At 45.3% G+C, this 20,087-nt stretch overlaps 1 protein-coding gene across 1 annotated transcript in view; it reads right to left on the reverse strand.

Annotated features, from left to right (window-relative positions):
- Positions 1-8,152: 8,152 nt before the first annotated feature.
- LOC139553503 (protein kinase C eta type-like) overlaps positions 8,153-20,087 on the reverse strand; it is a 37,910-nt gene continuing 25,975 nt past the window's right edge. The window contains exons 11-14 of the mRNA XM_071365905.1: positions 17,024-17,162; positions 16,170-16,358; positions 9,371-9,517; positions 8,153-8,781 (exon numbers count right to left, since the gene is read on the reverse strand). Coding sequence (XP_071222006.1) covers positions 8,635-8,781; positions 9,371-9,517; positions 16,170-16,358; positions 17,024-17,162 — 622 coding nt within the window. The 3' untranslated portion in view covers positions 8,153-8,634. The remainder of the gene's footprint in view (positions 8,782-9,370; positions 9,518-16,169; positions 16,359-17,023; positions 17,163-20,087) is intronic.

The following is a 20,087-nucleotide window of genomic DNA, read 5'->3' on the forward strand; positions in this document are numbered from 1 at the left end:
ATGTAAGATATTCAGTACATGATGACTCAAACAGATGGATGTCTGTTATGGGTAGGGTTGCATTTTCGTTCTCCCTCTCTCAGGAGATCCATGAAGCAACATAGACAGTATAATCGGATGAATTCGCCGATATATTTGAATAGGTCATGTATAGTGTTAGCTCTAGGCAGGTGGTATTCACACCCTTTAACTTTTTCCACATTTTGTTGTGTTACAGCCTGAATTTAAAGTTGATCAAATTTAGATTGTTTTGTGACTGGACTACACACAACACCCCATAATGTCAAAGTAGAATTATGTTTTTCAATAAAAAAAAAAAAACAATTGAATTACACATGAAAAGCTGAACTTTCTTGAGTCAATAAGTATTCAACCCCTTTGTTATGGTAGCCTAAAAAAGTTCAGGAATAAAATTTGCTTAACAAGTCACATAATAAGTTGCATGGACTCACTCTGTATGCAATAATAGTGTTTAACATGAATTTTGAATGCCAACCTCATCTCTGTACCCCACACACAGATAATTGATTAAAAGGTCCCTCAGTTGAGCAGTGAATTTCAAACACAAAATGCCTCGCAAAGAAGGGTCCTTATTGGTAGATGGGTAAAAATAAAAAAGCAGACATTGAATATCCCTTTCAGCATGGTGTAGTTATTAATTACACTTTGGATGGTGTATCAATACACCCAATCACTACAAAGATACAGGCGTCATTCCTAACTCAGTGGCCGAAGCGGAAGGAAACCGCTCAGGAATTTCACCATGAGGCCAATGGTGACTTTAAAACAGTTACAGAGTTTAATGGCTGTGATAGGAGAATACTGAGGATGGATCAGCAATATTGTAGTTACACCACAATACTAACCTAATTGACAGAGTGAAAAGAAGGAAGCCTGTACAGAATACAAATATTCCAAAACATGCATCCTGTTAGCAACAACACACTAAAGTAATACTGCAAAAAAATGCGGCAAAGCAATTCACCTTTTGTACTTATATTTGGGGCAAATCCAATAAAACACATTACTGAGTACCTCTCTCCATATTTTCAAGCAAAGTGGAGGCTGCATCATGTTATGGGTATGCTTGAGGACTGGGGAGTTTTTGGGGATAAAAAATTAAATGGGAAGGAGCTAAGCAAAGGCAAAATCCTAGAGAAAAACCTGGTTCATTCTCCTTTCCCCCAGACACTGTGTCACGATGTAATGGCTGTCTTCCTCCTCTTCGTCTGATGTGTAGCAGGGATCGGACCAAGACGCAGCGTAGTTCGTGTTCAACATGTTTAATAAAAGACGATAAACGTGAACACTACACAAATACAAAATAACAAACGTGGCAAAACCGAAACAGTCCTATCTGGTGCAGAGAACACAAAGACATAAGACAACCACCCACAAACCCCAACACAAAACAAGCTACCTAAATATGGTTCCCAATCAGAGACAATGACTAACACCTGCCTCTGATTGAGAACCATATCAGGCCATACATAGAAACGGACAAACTAGACACACAACATAGAATGCCCACCCAGCTCACATCCTGACCAACACTAAAACAAAGAAAACACAAAAGAACTAAGGTCAGAACGTGACACACGACTTCTGCCGAAGTCGGTTCCTCTCCTTGTTCGGGCGGTGTTCGGCGGTCGACGTCACCGGTCTTCTAGCCATCGCCGATCCATTTTTCATTTTCCATTTGCTTTGTCTTGTTTTCCCACACACCTGGTTTTCATTCCCTCATTACGTGTTGTGTATTTAACCCTCTGTTCCCCCCATGTCTTTGTGCAGAATTGTTTGTTGTAAGTGCTTGTGCACATTGTTGTCTGGTGCGCGACAGGTTTTGTACCCATACGTTGTTATTCTGGATGCCGGTGGTTTTGTATATTAAACTGCTCCGGTTATTACCCAGTTCTGCTCTACTGCGTCTGACTTCTCTGCCACCAGTTACGCACCCCTTACAGAATTCCGCACCGAATCTATGGAGTCAGCATTAGCAGGTGCTCCTGGTATGGGGGTCGAGGAGCGAGTCCAGGAACACAGGGTGATGCTCCACCATCTCGGTGCCGCCATGGACCGCGTCATCCAAGCTATGGACCGCTGGGAGAGACAAGGAGTTCCTTCGGCACCTCCACCAGCACAACAGGGGCATCCACTACTCGCTTCCTCTGCACCCGGTTCCAGTGGGATACGCCTCGCCCTCCCCGGGGAGTACGATGGGACGGCTGCTCGCTGCCAGGGTTTCCTGCTTCAGTTGGAATTATACCTGGCCACCGTCCACCCGGCTCCTTCGGGCCGTGAAAGGGTGTCCGCCCTCGTCTCATGCCTCTCGGGGAAAGCCCTGGAGTGGGCCAAAGCCGTGTGGGTGGAAAGAGATGCGGGGCTGGACCACTTTGAGGAGTTCACCCGTCGTTTCCGGGCAGTCTTCGACCACCGGCAGGTGAACGTCTTTTCCACCTGCGGCAGGGGACGAGGAGCGCACAGGAGTTTGCTTTGGGCTTTCGGACCCTGGCCGCCGGAGCAGGATGGAACGACAGGGCCCTGATCGACCACTATCGTTGCAGTTTGCGTGAGGACGTCCGTTGAGAGTTGGCCTGCAGGGACACCACGCTCACCTTCGACCAGCTGGTGGACCTGTCCATTCGGCTGGATAACCTGCTGGTTACCCGAGGACGTCCAGAGCGCGGGTCTGTTGGTTCCATCCCCCAGCACCACCGCTCCGATGCCCATGGAGTTGGGAGGTGCTGCGCTCAGGGAGACTGGAGGAGGTTCCATCTCGTGCACCGTCTGTGGCCGCAGATGTCACACTGCCGGTCGGTGCCGGGTTGGTTCCTCTGCGGGTCGAGGCAGCAGGCAGGGCACTCTGGCGTCACCCCAGGTGAGAAGGCACCATTCTCACCCAGAACTCTCTGTTGCACACATGTTTTTGTTTGTTACTTTTCCTGAGTTTTCCCCGCATTCCCAGCATAAGGTGCTCGTCGATTCAGGCGCGGCTGTGAATTTTATAGACAGATCATTTGCACATAGTTTAGGGATCCCCATCGTTCCTGTAGCTATGCCCTTCCCAGTTCACGCTTTAGACAGTCGACCATTAGGGTAAAGGGTAATTAGGGAGGCCACCGCTCCTCTGGGCATGGTGACGCAGGGGGGTCACACGGAGAGAATCAGTCTCTTTGACTCTCTTCTCATTGACTCTCCTGCGTTTCCCGTGGTGCTAGGCCTACCCTGGTTAGCTTGTCATGACCCCACTGTTTCATGGCAACGGAGGGCTCTAACGGGGTGGTCGCGAGAGTGCTCGGGAGGTGTTTAGGGGTTTCCGTAGGTGCTACTACGGTGGAAAGTCCAGACCAGGTCTCCACCGTGCCCATTCCCCCCGAATATGCCGATTTGGCTCTTGCCTTCTCCAAAAAGAAGGCGACTCAATTACCACCCCATCGACGGGGGGATTGTGCGATAAATCTTCTGGTAGACGCCGCACTTCCCAGGAGTCACATGTTATCCCGTCACAGGCGGAGACGGCGGCTATGGAAACATATGTCTCCGAATCCCTGCGTCAGGGGTACATTCGGTCCTCCACTTCACCCGCCTCCTCGAGTTTCTTTTTTGTGAAGAAGGAGGGAGGTCTGCGCCCGTGTATTGACTATTGAGGCCTAAATCAGATAACTGAGGTACAGTTACCCGCTACCTCTTATCGCCACGGCGATTGAGTCAATGCACGGGGCGCGCATCTTCACCAAACTAGATCTCAGGAGTGCTTACAACCTGGTGCGTATCCGGGAGGGAGACGAGTGGAAGACAACATTCAGTAGGACCTCAGGGCATTATTATTATTATTTTTTTTTTTTCACCTTTATTTAACTAGGCAAGTCAGTTAAGAACAAATTCTTATTTTCAATGACGGCCTAGGAACAGTGGGTTAACTGCCTGTTCAGGGGCAGAACGACAGATTTGTACCTTGTCAGCTCGGGGATTTGAACTTGCAACCTTTCGGTTACTAGTCCAACGCTCTAACCACTAGGCTACCCTGCCGCCCCGGCAGGGTAGTACTCGTCATGCCGTGACGAGTGAGTACTCGTTATGAGTACTCGTCATGCCGTACGGGTTGATGAATGCTCCATCAGTCTTCCAAGCCTTTGTAGACGAGGATTTTCAGGGACCTGCACAGTCAGGGTGTAGTGGTGTATGTTGATGACATTCTGATATACTCCGCTACACGCGCCGAGTATGTGTCCCTGGTGCACAAGGTGCTTGGTCGACTGTTGGAGCATGACCTGTACGCCAAGGCTGAGAAATGCCTGTTCTTCCAACAGTCCGTCTCCTTCCTAGGGTACCGCATTTCCACCTCAGGGGTGGAGATGGAGAGTGACCGCATCTCAGCCGTGCGTAATTGGCCGACTCCCACCACGGTAAAGGAGTAGCAGCGGTTTCTAGGGTTTGCCAATTACTACCTAAGGTTTATCTGGGGTTTTGGTCAGGTAGCGGCTCCCATTACCTCACTGCTGAAGGGGGGACCGGTACGTTTGCAGTGGTCGGCTGAGGTGGACAGGGCTTTTGGTCACCTGATGGCTCTGTTTACCTCGGCTTCCGTGCGGGCCCACCGAAGCTCCGCCCATGTGCCTTCTCGAGGAAGCTCAGCCCGGCGGAGCGAAACTATGACGAGGGGGACTGGGAACTGTTGGCTGTCGTCAAGGCTTTGAAGGCATGGAGACATTGGCTTGAGGGGGCTAAACACCCTTTTCTCATCTGGACTGACCACCACAATCTGGAGTACATCCGGGCGGCGAGGAGACTGAACCCTCGCCAGGCAAGGTGGGCCATGTTTTTCACCCGTTTTGTTTTCACCCTTTCTTACAGACCAGGTTCCCAGAACGTGAAGGCAGACCCACTGTCCCGGCTGTATTACACAGAGGAGCGGCCCATGGATCCCACCCCCATACTCCCGGCCTTCTGCCTGGTGGCGCCGGTAGTGTGGGAGCTGGACGCGGACATTGAGCAGGCGCTACGTGCAGAGCCCACTCCCCTCCAGTGTCCCGCTGGGCGTCTGTACGTTCCGTCTGCTGTCCGTGACCGGCTGATCTATTGGGCCCACACGTCACCCTCCTCTGGTCATCCAGGCATCGGTCGGACGGTGCGCTGTCTGAGTGGGAAGTACTGGTGGCCCACTTTGGCTAAGGACGTGAGGGTTTATGTTTCCTCCTGCTCGGTGTGCGCTCAGTGTAAGGCTCCTAGGCACCTGCCCAGAGGTAAGTTAGAGGTAAGTTACACCCTTTACCCGTTCCACAACGGCCTTGGTCGCACCTGTCGGTGGACTTCCTTACCGAGCTACCTCCCTCACAGGGTAACACTAAGTCCTGCCGTCTCCTCCCGCTGCCCGGTCTCCCTACGGCCCTACAGACTGTGGAGGCCTTGTTTACACACGTCTTCTGGCACTACGGTGTGCCTGAGGACAGTGTCTGATCGGGGTCACCAGTTCACTTCGAGGGTCTGGAGGGCGTTCATGGAACGTCTGGGGGTCTCGATCAGCCTTACCTCGGGTTTTCACCCCGAGAGTAACGGGCAGGTGGAGAGAGTTAACCAGGATGTGGGTAGGTTTCTGAGGTCTTCTTGCCAGGACCGGCCGGGGGAGTGGGCAGCGTTCGTGCCCTGGGCAGAGATGGCCCAGAACTCGCTCCGCCACTCCTCCACTAACCTCTCCCCCTTCCAGTGCGTACTGGGGTATCAGCCGGTTCTGGCTCACTCCCCCGCCGCCCATGTTCACCTTCAGCGTGCCGTGCTGCGCCAGAAAGCCAGCGCAGACTGTCACCGCAGTGAGGCCCCGATGTTCGCACCCTGCCCCTCTGCCTGCCCTGCCGGAAGCTGGGTCCGCGGTTTGTGGGGCCATTTAAAGTCCTGAGGAGACTGAACGAGGTGAGTTACAGGTTACAGCTTCCCCCCGATTACCGTATTAACCCCTCGTTCCTTATGTCTCTCCTCAGGCCGGTGGTGGCTGGCCCACTCCAGGAGTCTGAGGTGCAGGAGGTTCCTCCGCCCCCTCTGGACATCGAGGGGGCCCCGGCGTACTCCGTTCGCTCCATACTGGATTCGAGGCGTTCGGCGAGGGGCCTTCAGTACCTACGTGTTGGACCCTTCAATGCTGTGGGAGTTCCACCGTCTCCGTCCGGATCGCCCTGCACCTCGCCCTCCGGGTCAACCCCGAGGCCGGTGTCAGCGCGCTGCTGGAGCCGCGTGTCATCTACAGATGTCGGTTCCTCTCCTTGTTCGGGCGGTGTTCGGCGGTCGTCGTCACCGGTCTTCTAGCCATCGCCAATCCATTTTACATTTGTTTTGTTTTCATTCCCTCATTACGTGTTGTGTATTTAACCCTCTGTTACCCCCATGTCTTTGTGCGGAATTGTTTGTTGTAAGTGCTTGTGCACATTATTGTCTGGTGTGCGATGGGTTTTGTACCCATAAGTTGTTATTCTGGATGCCGGTGGTTTTGTATATTAAACTGCTCCAGTTATTACGCAGTACTGCTCTCCTGCGTCTGACTTCTCTGCCACCAGTTACGCACCCCTTACACACTGGATGATGAATTCACCTTTCAGCAGGATAATAACCTAAAACACAAGGTCAAATCTACACTGGAGTTGCTTACCAAGAAGAAAGTGAATCTTCCTCAGTGGCCGAGTTACAGTATTGACTTAAATTTCCTTGAAAATCTATGGCAAGACTATAAAATGGTTGTCTAGCGATAATCAACAACAAATTTGTCAGAGCTTGAAGAAATTAGAAAATAATAAAAATGGGCAAATATTGCACAATCCAGGTGTGCAAAGCTCTTGGAGACTTACCCAGAAACACTCACAGCTGTAATCACTGCCAAAGGTGATTCTACATAGTATTGACTTATGGTTTTGTATACTTATGTAAATTAGATTTTTCTGTATTTCATTATTTTTTTTTTTAAATGCTACAACTTTGTCATTATGGAGCATTGTGTGTAGATGGGTGAGAAAAAACATACATTTACACATTTTTCAATTCAGGCTAGAACACAAAAAAAAATGGAATAAGTCAAGGGGTATGAATACTTTCTGAAGGCACTGTAAGTCAACGGTCATTGGAGAGAATTTTCCATCACCTTCATGGTTTTACAGCCTTGAAAACAGCTTTCACTGTGCTGGCAGCCTGCAGCCTGTCTACCAGCATGTCTGCCCACAAACAAGGAATGTCTCATTGCAGATAAATTCCGTGTGTGTGTGAGAAAGGGTGGGTCTGGGGGGGAAATGAATAAATGGTATTCATTTAACTGTTGAAGGACTGTGATCACAAAGAACTGGATAACATAGAAAGAGAGAATTGAGCGATTGGCAGTTATTAAAGCATACCTTAATCCATATAAAACTAAAATATGCTTTTGTTTTGACCATTGGCATGTTCGTAATTGGTTTTCTTGATTGTCTGACATCTGCTATACCTTCTCAATTTGCCCGACTCTTCACCACATGTGCAGGCAGATGCAACAGAGAAAAACTTTCTGAAATTTCACAACAGCTCTGAATCACCAGTTTATTCAATTCAGATGAAATGTTGCATCATCTCGCACTGATGACCAATGATAAAAGATTCCTTCAGAAAATGATGTATTAAAACATTCTCATTAGTTCTCATTAGAAACATGCTTTCATAAACCCATCTTAAATGCAGGGAACAAAGCTTTAGCAATGTACCATTTTGACAGGGCACAGGGTGAGATGTATTCTTAAAAAGCAGAGACAAAACAAGGTGTAAGACACAATGTCTCCCTCTCTCCCTTCCTCTTCTCTCTCCACATACCACATCCCTGTGTTTGAGTGAAGGGGAAAGTGTCTGACATGTATCTGCTCGAATGATTGAGTGAGTGAGTGAGTGAGTGTGTGAGTGTTTGTGTTTGAGTGTGTGTTCTCCGTAAAGGACTTACGTCACTGAGAAACTATTTCACACAGCCCCCTCTGCAGTCCTTCCAGTATTAACGAGCAGCTCAGTTGTTCTGGGAAACCTTTGCAGTGCTGGTTACGTTACCCTTTTCCCTGCCATCGTTTGTACTAGAGTCACAGGCAGTTATGTTGAATAATGATCCCAGCATTGAACAAAAGGTATGCCAAATTAATAAAGACACACACAATTCCCATTAGTTCAAAAACGGCTTGTATTCATCTTGAAGTACCTGTAGGCAAATTCATCTTTCCATATCTGGGGACAAATTGCCATTAAAATTGCTTTGCATTGCAGTCAGATACTGTAAGAGCATTATTACGCATTAATACACAAGGTTACAAGTCAGGACTGTCACATGTTTTCCAAAGATAAAGGGAAGGATCATGGAAAAACAACATCTGACTAAAATCTGGCCTCATTGAGTAACCTCTCTCTCTCTCTCTCTCTCTCTCTCTCTCTCTCTCTCTCTCTCTCTCCACAGAGAACCAGACAGTCATATACCACAGTGACGAGGGCTGAGTCTAAATTGCCTTTCAAAATTAGAGATACAGGCTAAGGCAGTGCCAACCAGTCAACTGTGCCAGTGAACTAGCCAGAGCAAGACACATTGGGATCCTGTATGGCTCAGTTGGTAGAGCAGAAGTCTGGAGGTGCTGGCGGGTCACACAGGGCCTCCTAATCGTCCAGCAGCTCAGGAGAGGTGAAGGAGAAGTTGTGGAACTCGTCCTGGTTGACAGAGGGAAGGAGATCCTCAATGGGCGTCAGGGTGGGCTCCTCCTGGGTGAAGTCTGGGTCAAAGTTGTTCACGTCCTCTGCAGTTTTCTGGAGCATATACAGCATAGGAGGTAACGTTACAATAACACAAAAGATGAGTGAGAGGTTCTATAAAGAATTTTGGGTAACTGCCAACAGATACCACCTTCATATCCCAGGCCACTACCTACCATAACACAATGGATAAGAGAGGAAACTGGGTGTGCATTGTAAATGGTACAATAAGACAGAAGGAGGTATTACAATTCAACAGAAGTGTCTACTGTAAACATTTTGTATTGACATCAAACACGTGTATCAAGTGTGTGTGTAATTTGTCAGGTGCATCAGGTGTGTGTGTGTCTTACGATGCGGGGTTTGTGTATCAGGTGTGTGTGTGTCTTACGATGCGGGGTTTGTGTATCAGGTGTGTGTGTCTTACGATGCGGGGTTTGTGTATCAGGTGTGTGTGTCTTACGATGCGGGGTTTGTGTATCAGGTGTGTGTGTCTTACAATGCGGGGTTTGTGTATCAGGTGTGTGTGTCTTACGATGCGGGGTTTGTGTATCAGGTGTGTGTGTCTTACGATGCGGTGTTTGTGTATCAGGTGTGTGTGTCTTACGATGCGGGGTTTGTGTATCAGGTGTGTGTGTCTTACGATGCGGGGTTTGAAGGGCGGCTCCTGCTCCCTGCAGTTCAGCTTGTCCCAGTTGATTCCAGTGAAGAAGACGTGGCTAGTCACAGCGTTCTCCCCACCTTCCGCTGCCACGCAGCCTAGACGCCGGGCAGGGTTCTTAGTCAGGAACTGTGGAGAGCACAGAAATATAACTGCATATGAGAAGTGAATAAAAGTACAATAAAATTATATAAATGTGTGTTAATGAAAGGGTGGAATATATAATTTGAGTGTGGCTTATAATTAGACTTTTGAGAATTACATCAGCTCTGGTTCGAACTTGAATAACATCCCATCCACCTCCCTGACACACACACACACACACACACACACACACACACACACACACACACACACACACACACACACACACACACACAGAGGCCCAGTAGCACCTTCTTATCCAGCTCATCTTGGCATCTGGCAAGACACAAATGTGTTTTGCAAATTCTATTAATCTTAAATGTGAGCCAACAAAACCAAGCAACCATTTCGTGGACTTAAGACGTGGACCTATCACATTCTTCCGTCCAACATCTGAAGTTGGAGTGTAAGAGCATTTGAGGGGAATTAACAGTAAAAGAAAACACAACAAACCAACATTAAAAACACATTTCCCAAAGGAGCGATTCCAGACTAACAAATGAATGTATATTGGCCAGCCTTGTGTTAGCGGAGGAGTCTGAACACACACCTTGGGGCTAGCAGTGGCTTTCCCACTCAGCCAAAACTAATGAGCAGCCCTCTCTCTCCCCCAGGATGAATGAGACCAGATTCACCCCCATTCCACCCTAACATTAATAGGTCTTGTCACACCAGACCCAAACACAGTTAACAAACAGAGACTAGACCAAAATTAAAGCAATATCTAATCAAAGTAACACTCTTAATCACCCCAGTGCCATCTTGTTTTTTTCCACCTGAACAAAGCAGCTCACAGTGAAAGAGGAGAAGAGAGAAGATGTAGAGAAAGGAGGAGACAAGCAGAGGCTAGGAGAGCATTGGAAAGAAGAGTAGAGGATCAAAGGAAATGGGTCAGTCAGTTCATGATGAGCCAGAGAGAAATGCACTATGTAATTCTGTCCTCCTCAACTGACCACAAAGTTGAAATTTGGCAATCCTATTTGAGTCTATCATATTTTCCACTAGCTCTACCGGGGCTGTGCGATCCATCCACTCTGCATAGAGACACCATGCAGGGAAAAAGCCATATTATATCAAATAGAGAGACATACAAAGTAGGTCTTCACGGATCTACCCGAACCCGATATCTGACCCGGATCCGGCCCGACATTTTGTAGTTAACCCTCAGATCCCGGGCCGGATCCCGCTCAGTGACCCGGGATCTGAGGTCGGTATTATATTTGAAGAGTTCCTAACTTCCTAAACAACATCAACACAAATTTCACACATTTACATTTTATTCTCTCAAAGGACTACCTCTTTCATCAAACCAAATGTGTCAATATAATTTTGCAACAAAACTGCATATTCACTTTATGAAAACGAGCCACTGTATGTCAGTGACGTGGGGTAAAATAGGCTACTTGTTGTAGGAGAGGAGGACGACGAGGCAGCGGGAAAGAGTGATAGCCCGTCTATATAAAGTGAGTTAATGAAACATTGAGACATTCTTTACTGATGTGAAGATGAAACTGAATGAAAAAGAGTACAAGGAGGGAAATCCTCTGTATGGGCCTCATCTATGCACATTGTGAATATGGAGGGGAAAAGACGGTCGCCCATATTTTCAAGACCTGAGCTATTTAATTTATATTCAATTGACTAGTTATGTAGGCTAGCTAATTTATTTGAGTATTTTCTTTGTTTAAAATAACAGTTTGTTAACTAATGTTGAATGACTCAAGTCAAGTGTGATATGACTCAAGTCAGGTGTGATATTTGTCAGCAAAGACGAGCTACTCATTCATGTGCTAGTTGTGGCTTTCATCTAAAATAAATAAGTTATTCTATAATGCAAAGTTACCGATACATTCTTTCTGATCGTCTTTAATAAAGAACATTTTGGACCAAGTTAATGGCGCCGGACAGGATGGCTGCCGTTTTACAGGCTCCTAACCAACTGTGCTATTTTGTTCTTTTTTTGCTTTGTTTGTAACATGTTATGTACATAAAGTTGCTGCTACCGTCTCTTATGACCAAAAAGGGCTTCTGGACATCTGAACAGCGATTACTCACCTCGAACTGGACAAAGATTTTCTTTAATGAGTCCAAAGGATATATTGCTTTCCGGAGAACAGGTCCACATCCCTGTCATTCGCGTGAAGAAAAGGTGGAGATACTGAGGGAGAAGGTTGGGGTGCCTTGTTAGGATTCATAGGCGAGCACGGCAAGCGGTACCGGAGCGCCAAGTCTAGGTCCAAAAGGCTCCTTAACAGCTTCTACCCCAAAGCTATAAGACTGCTGAACAATTAATCAAATGGACACCCGGACTATTTACATTGACACCCCCCACCCCACCTTTGTTTTTACACTGCTGCTACTCGCCATTTATCATCAATGAATAGTCACTTTACCCCTACCTACACGTACAAATTACCTTGACTAACCTGTACCCCCCCATATTTACTCAGTACCGGTACCCCGTGTATATAGCGTCGTTATTGTTATGTAATTCTACTGTGTTACTTTTTATTTTTACTTTATTTAGTAAATATTGTATTAACTCTATTTCTTGAACTGCGCTGTTGGTTAAAAGCTTTTAAGTAAGCATTTCACAGTAAGGTCTACACCTGCTGTATTCGACGCATGTGACAAATAAAATTTGATTTGCTCATGTTGTGTGTGTGTGTGGTAGACTGATAGCCATAGGTTTATCTGCAGAAAACATAGTTGCCTAATACTGAAGGGATGCCGATTTAATGATTGTGTATGGCATGGATAGGTATAAGAAATCAGGACAATTTGTCTCTTCAATAATTAATATTTTATTAACTCTCCAGACGGTAGGACTACACAGCCGTAGCGTGGATGACTTTTCTATCAAATCCGCATCCAAACCAATCTCAGGCTGTATAGGCTAATTCTGTAGGCCTAAAGGATATACTGTATCTACATTTCATTTAGAACAAATATAATGAGTATAATAGGCTAATATAATGAGTTAGACCCGAGTTAAAGAAAGCCTACTAAAATATGTCTTACCACACAGAACTCACAAGGCGTCTCAAATAGGATTGCCCAATTTCAACTTTGTGGTCGGTTGAGGAGGACAGAATTACATAGTGCATTTCTCTCTGAATCATCATGAACTGACTGACCCATTTCCTTTGATCCTCTACTCTTCTCTCCAATCCAAAAATAGCGTTGTCATAGCGGGAATACTAACCAAGACCTACAGATCCTAATTCTTGGAAATTACACGGGAATGCAGATGGGAGACTCCATCCTTCCGTAGCCTATTCAAAATGTATTTCGAATTTGAAGCTTGCTGGTCAAACAGGCCTAACTTTCATCTAAATCAATGTTGATCAAATAGTTAAATATGCTAGATTGTAATGTTGCTCAGTAAAAGAAAAGGCCTACATAATATTAGGTTACAGGCAAAAGTGAACTATTCGCTGCTTTGTCTGGCACGCAATGATCATCACATATAAAATCATCCTTCTCAAATATTTGGTCAACACAAATAAGGAAAACATTTATGAAAACCTCATAATGTTCTCCGTCTAACTATAGGGATATCATTGTGAAAATACCAAACTGCAATTATTTTAGATACAACTGAAAATGCACATTAAAGTTCACTATCAGGCATGTCCAATTTTTTGCTGGTTGGCGCGGCAATAAAGCTGCATATTGTTTTTTACAGACGGGTGGATGCAATTCTCTCTCAGCTCAGACATGTTTTGGGTCAGATCTGGTCCACCTCGGATCCGAATTGGATATATTTTTTTTTTCCTGTCGGGGACGGGAAGGAATTTAACAGATCCAATTCGGATCTCAATTTTGGGATCCGAGAAGACCTCTAATGCAAAGCAACAAGACACCAAAATACATTTACCCTGCTCTTATTTGAGAGTCAAATATGAGGTGGGAAAATGTCCACCTCAGCATCTCAACTGTCAAACACCAAACAATGTGCTCTCTGTTTGAGTGGTGGGGGGGGGGGGGTATTTATAGCCAGAGCAGCAGCAGCGGAGCAGCAGACTGTGCCTTAATATAGTTAGGTAAGAGGACAGGGCCAACACAACAGCTGGCTGAGTGAGGGAGCACTGTGTGTGAGGCTTGTCATACACTAAGACCCAGGTGATCTGTTATACACATAGCTACAGCGCTGCACTGACCTAAAACTATCCCCAAACCTCTGCCCTGTCTAACCGCTCTAAAACAACTTAAATAAAATACCGTACTACTTAAGTAGTTTACACCACTGGGGCTTATATGCATTCTCTACCTGTTTATATAGCACTAGTGGCATACATTGTTGGCCACAGATGTCTGGGTGCCAGTTACGTTTGTATGGAAGTGTTGCTACTTAAAAATGGCAGTCTATAATGTTGGTATCCTATTATGCAAACAGCTGACTGGTAGGCTAATTGTACTTATTGGTTTTTCTCACGAAGCTCTAAATATACACCTGTGAAGATATTGATTTCCTTGCACTTTGGTTCAGAGACAAAATGTACTCTGACATACAGGTAACTGCCAAAATAAATGAAACACCAACATAAAGTGCCTTAATAGGGCGTTGGGCCACCACGTGCCGCCGGAACAGCTTCAATGCACCTTGGCATACAGTGCATTTGGAAAGAATTCAGACCCTTTGACTTTTTCCACATTTAGCTACGTTTCAACCGTATTATAAAATGTATTTAAAAAATGTTTTCCCCCTCATCAATCTACACACAATACCCCATAATGACAAAGCAACAGTTTTTTTGGGGGGGGTGAAATTATGAAGAAAAAAAAAAGATATATATATAACATTTACATACAGTTGAAGTCGGAAGTTTACATACACCTTAGTCAAATACATTTAAACTCCGTTTTTCACAATTCCTGACATTTAATTCTATAAAAAATTCCCTGTCTTAGTAGAGAGAATGATTTATTTCAGCTTTTATTTCTTTCATCACATTCCCAGTGGGTCAGAAGTTTACATACACTCAATTAGTATTTGGTAGCATTGCCTTTAAATTGTTTAACTTGGGTCAAACGTTTCGGGTAGCCTTCCACAAGCTTCCCACAATAAATTGGGTGAATTTTGGCCCATTCCTCCTGACAGAGCTGGTATAACTGAGTCAGATTTGTAGGCCTCCTTGCTCGCACAAGCTTTTTCAGTTCTGCCCACACATTTTCTATAGGATTGAGGTCAGGGCTTTGTGATGGCCACTCCAATACCTTGACTTTGTTGTCCTTAAGCCATTTTGCCACAACTTTGGAAGTATGCTTGGGGTCATTGTCCATTTGGAAGACCCATTTGCAACCAAGCTTTAACTTCCTGACTGATGTCTTGAGATGTTGCTTCAACATATCCCCATAATTTTCCTCCCTCATGACGCCATCTATTTTGTGAAGTGCACCAGTCCCTCCTGCAGCAAAGCACCCCCACAACATGATGCTGCCACCCCCGTGCTTCACGGATGGGATGGTGTTCTTCGGGCTTGCAAGCCTCCCCCTTTTTCCTCCAAACATAACGATGGTCATTATGGTCAAACAGTTCTATTTTTGTTTCATCAGACCAGAGGACATTTCTCCAAAAAGTACAATATTTGTCCCCATGTGCAGTTGCAAACCATATTCTGGCTTTTTTATGGCGGTTTTGGAGCAGTGGCTTCTTCCTTGCTGAGCGGCCTTTCAGGTTATGTCGATATAGGACTCGTTTTACTGTGGATATAGATACTTTTCTACCTGTTTCCTCTAGCATCTTCACAAGGTCCTTTGCTGTTGTTCACGGATTGATTTGCACTTTTCGCACCAAAGTACGTTCATCTCTAGGAGACAGAACGCGTCTCCTTCCTGAGCGGTATGACGGCTGTGTGGTCCCATGGTGTTTATACTTGTGTACTATTGTTTGTACAGATGAACGTGGTAACTTCAGGCGTTTGGAAATTGTTCCCAAGGATGAACCAGACTTGTGGAGGTCTACAATTTTGTTTCTGAGGTCTTGGCTGATTTCCTTTGATTTTGCCATGATGTCAAGGAAAGTGGCACTCAGTTTGAAGGTAGGCCTTGAAACACATCCACAGGTACACCTCCAATTGACTCAAATTATGTCAATTAGCCTATCAGAACCTTCTAAAACCATGACATCATTTTCTGTAATTTTCCAAGCTGTTTAAATGCACAGTCAACTTAGTGTATGTAAACTTCTGACCCACTGGAATTGTGATACAGTGAATTATAAGTGAAATAGTCTGTCTGTAAACAATTGTTGGAAAAATTACTTGTGTCATGCACAAAGTAGATACGCTAACCGACTTGCCAAAACTATAGTTTGTTAACAAGAAATTTGTGGAGTGGTTGAAAAACGAGTTTTAATGACTCCAACCTAAGTGTATGTAAACTTCCGACTTCAACTGTAGCTCATTAAATTAACTCAGAAAACCACGCCTGTGTGGATGAAAGTACGTGCTTTCAATATACTTTGTGTCCTTCATTTACTCAAGGGTTTCCTTTATTTTGGCAGTCACCTGTACATTCTCTGACATAAACACTATAAAGGCCTCTGTAACATGAACGACATTGACTGTTATTGACATGATTAACTGTGGTCATTAGGAAAGATTGATGAGCTCCGCATTGAGGATAGACTTACAGCTTTCAGGATATTGACTGCCTCAGCACTCAGCCAGGATGCATAGCTGATCTCCTCATTCAGGATGGACTCAAACAGGTCGTCCTCGTTCTCCGCCTCAAAGGGGGCGTGGCCAGACAGCATCTCGTAGAGCAGCACGCCGAGAGACCACCAGTCCACAGACGGCCCGTACAGCATCTCCTGGAGGATCTGGGTACCCACAGCACAGCACATCACATCAAACCACATTACACACCACAGCAAAGAACCTGTACTGTACTTCATCGCCTGGAATTTCTGTACTGGAATATTACAGAAGGTAACATCAGAAACCACTAAGCCAAGACCGGTCACTGGGTTTAGCTGCTCTTCATTGGGATACACTGAGGACTGAGTGTTGGGGATGGCAATGAAGCCCTTCATAAATCCAAACTTGTGTCCTTCAGTCATAAAAATGGAACTATATGCTTCCCGTACAAACCCATGCACATTCCAATACACACATTCATATTCACAAAGGACCCCTCTCTTGGTACATTTGGTGGTGGGGATTTTAAAAATGTTGGCAAACAGAGCCTGTGAGAGGCAGCTGTAAGCTCTCCTGACAGAACTGAAACGGTGGTAGGTGGCCAATCCAACACAGGTGTGTTACCTAACTGCTAACCACCAGAGAGGCTGGACTAGAGGACCAGTGGTCACAGTGTCGGTATTCAGAGTGGTGGGGTGATGTAGTGGGGCTGGCTCCTATAAAGAATGTGAACTCTAATGACCTTAGACAGATTTATGGGAAACTGATGCTTCATGATTACCATTGGGGTAAAGAATGGCATCTTAGTGCAGAGGAAGGGGTGTATGAGTGGAGGGGGTAAACTGACCTCTGGGGCGATGTAGTCAGGAGTCCCGCAGAAGGTGCCTGTGGCCACACCTTCAAACATGCCCTCCTTGCACATGCCGAAATCAGCCAGCTTACAATGTCCGTCCTTATCAAGGAGCACATTGTCCAGCTTCAGATCCCTGGAAAACACAACAGCACAAACATTCACACACAAATACCTCATTACAGACATCTCCTGACCTGTGACGCCACAGGTAAACCCATAAATCTGTACTTTACATTTCTTTGGGGCAACTATTTCACTTCTAGTATGTTCCCCATTATCAGCGAGTCAGCAAATACTGCTTTATTACATTTTGTGACTGCTAAACTGTCCCATGCCAACCCCGTTGAGTTGTTGCTAAAAGTAAGTCTGTGCGGTGAAAGAGTGTGGTGAGTATAGGCCACATGAGGACAGTGACCACCTGTAGGACCAGGAGACATGGAGAATAGAGCTGAACAGAGAGCTACAGTACTGGCAGCAGAGAGAAGTCTGTCACATTCATGACAGAGCATAATGGGGCTGGGGGTGTGTGCTGCAGTGTCAATATTGACCTGTCAAAATGGGAAATGAATGGAAGACTTCAAACATAGACATTAACAAAATGTTTTGGCGTTGTGCTCGTCGCTCTAGTATCTTTGAAGGTTGTCTAGCGTCTTTGAATTAGCACTACTTATTAGCAATACTTATTATTAGGAGAAACTATAAGGTAGGAGCAGAGCAGAGTAATAAGTAATTTCCTACAGAATAAATCTTCCCCAGTCACACTAAATTGTCTTGTGTCTCTGTCTCTAATGGCTGCCCCTCCTCCCCCCCCCCCCCCACTGAGGCCTTTGGAGCCTTGGCAGTCTGAAAAACAGATTAACCAAGCCGATAGCATTAATCTGAGATCAGGTGACACAGCAGTGATGTCATGTCACCAAGGTGATCGACAGGCATAGCTGAGTGAGCAGGTAAAGGTGAGGTAATGATCTGACAAAACATTTAAGTGTATGAGAGAGAGGGAGAGAAAGAGATAAAGACAGTGTTACAGGTTAAGCCACGCACGCACACACACACTACTGGAAGGAGAGTGTGGTTGGTTTAAGCTGGTTTGTCCTGACTGACCGTAAACTCATTGTGTAATACTGACTCACTTCCTCATGGTGCCTTTGGCTTACGGCAAAACAAACAACACAGGCCAAGTGAGGGCAGCTCTCTTTTCAACCAAACACTAATGTCATGTGAATTCAACCCAGGAGTATTCATTTCACTACATGTTATAGGGCAGGGGTATTCAACTCTTACCCTACGAGGTCCGGAGCCTAGTGGTTTTCTGTTCTACCTGAAAATGAATTGTACACACCTGGTGTCCCGAGGTCTAAATCAGTCCCTGATTAGAGGGGAACAATGAAAAGATGCAGTGGAACTGGCTTTAAGGTCCAGAATTGAGTTTGAGGGTCATAGGGCATCATGAAGCTTCAGTACAACATCAACACCGACAAGCAGTCCCACAAGAGTTAGTTTTCCATAGAAACAACAGATAGCTAGCTGCCTGTTGAGGGAGCCAGGTGTTTTTTTTAGGCTTGAGTCTAATGAAGCACTGTTCTACTCAGAGTGACCCTCTACTTAATCACAAACCTTGCCTGCTTCCTGTCCTCTGGTTTATCTCAGTGTTTATCTCCAAGCCAACTGCAGTCTCTATCTCACCCACTCACTTCCTCTTCATCACTTCCTGTGAGGCATGGCTGGGTGGGTAGGGAATTAACATGGACAATATACATTAGACCTTTGTCTGTGAGATGTAGGTCATAGTGAAGGTGTGGTCATGACCTTGGGGACAAACAGTCATCCTGATTTGCCGAGAATCACATCTACAACTGGTGATTGTGAAACAGCTGCAGCCGAAGAGGAACAAAGTGCTTCACTAGAATACTGTGAGGGGGAAGTTCTAGGAGAGGGAGGAGTTAGTGATGTACACCCAGACCGTTTTACATATTAATGGTTACCCAGCTAGCACATAATGTTCTGAGAACCATATGTTTCTTAGAGCGTGGTTGTCCTATGGTTATTCTATCTTCCCACAACTCTCTGGGAATGGAGCAGAACAGTTGATTGGCTTTGGAACATTCTCTGCACATTTAAGGAACTTGACAAAATAACGTCATTTTCTTGGTACTTCATTACATTTCCTAAAAGTTCAAAACATGGTTACATTTAGTTACAGTTTTCGCAATGTTTTATGAACGTTCTCCAACTGATTTGATATGGTGAATGTTCTCAAATAGTTAAGAGAACGTTAAGAAACAACAGTCTCCTGGGGAATTTCAATAGTTCAGCATAACAGAAGATCATAGGTTAGAATCTCACTAATGCCTTGCCACAATAACAAAAAAATGTGTCTACATGATAATTGCCTAAGCTAATTCATTTCCATGTGTCCTATCTGTGCTTGGAGTGCAAAACAGTTAACCTGAGCTAGCAGTGTTATAGTCTTACTGAAACATTCAGTGAAAGTTAATCTAGAATTTCCATTCTCAGGATGTTAATAAAACCTCCCAGGAAAACATTTAGGGAACAATAGTAAAACGTTCTCAGAATCTCCTGTACGTATGATCCCAGAACAAGCTACATTTTCACGTACGTTCTCAGAACGGTAAAACTGAATGTTTTTTAAACGGTCAGGAAACTTATGGCTTAGTTCCCAGAACCAAAAACGTACGTTCCCTCAACTTCCAAGGAACCAAATGTGCTTGCTGGGTAGTTTGTGTGCGGTTTTGGTCTTCAAACGTGAGAATGACTAACAGCACAGTCAGCAAACATAAAGAGATTACGATCTAGTCATAATACATTCGAGACAAACGCTAAAACTAATGTGTTCTCCAAAAGGGTAAGCTGGTGGTCTGTAACATGTTGACATCAGGTACTATTAGCTCTGGTCTTCGATTCAAGACTATATTAATGGACCAAAATCGAGGTTAAAGCACTTTTGCAAAAACAATGATTAACATTTTTTTCCCCCTGATGGGCTAATATTATCAACCTTTTACCTCAGGGTGAAAGAGCACAAGGAAGAGATAGTTGA

This window comes from Salvelinus alpinus, chromosome 25, assembly GCF_045679555.1.
Source record: "Salvelinus alpinus chromosome 25, SLU_Salpinus.1, whole genome shotgun sequence".
Taxonomy (NCBI): domain Eukaryota; kingdom Metazoa; phylum Chordata; class Actinopteri; order Salmoniformes; family Salmonidae; genus Salvelinus; species Salvelinus alpinus.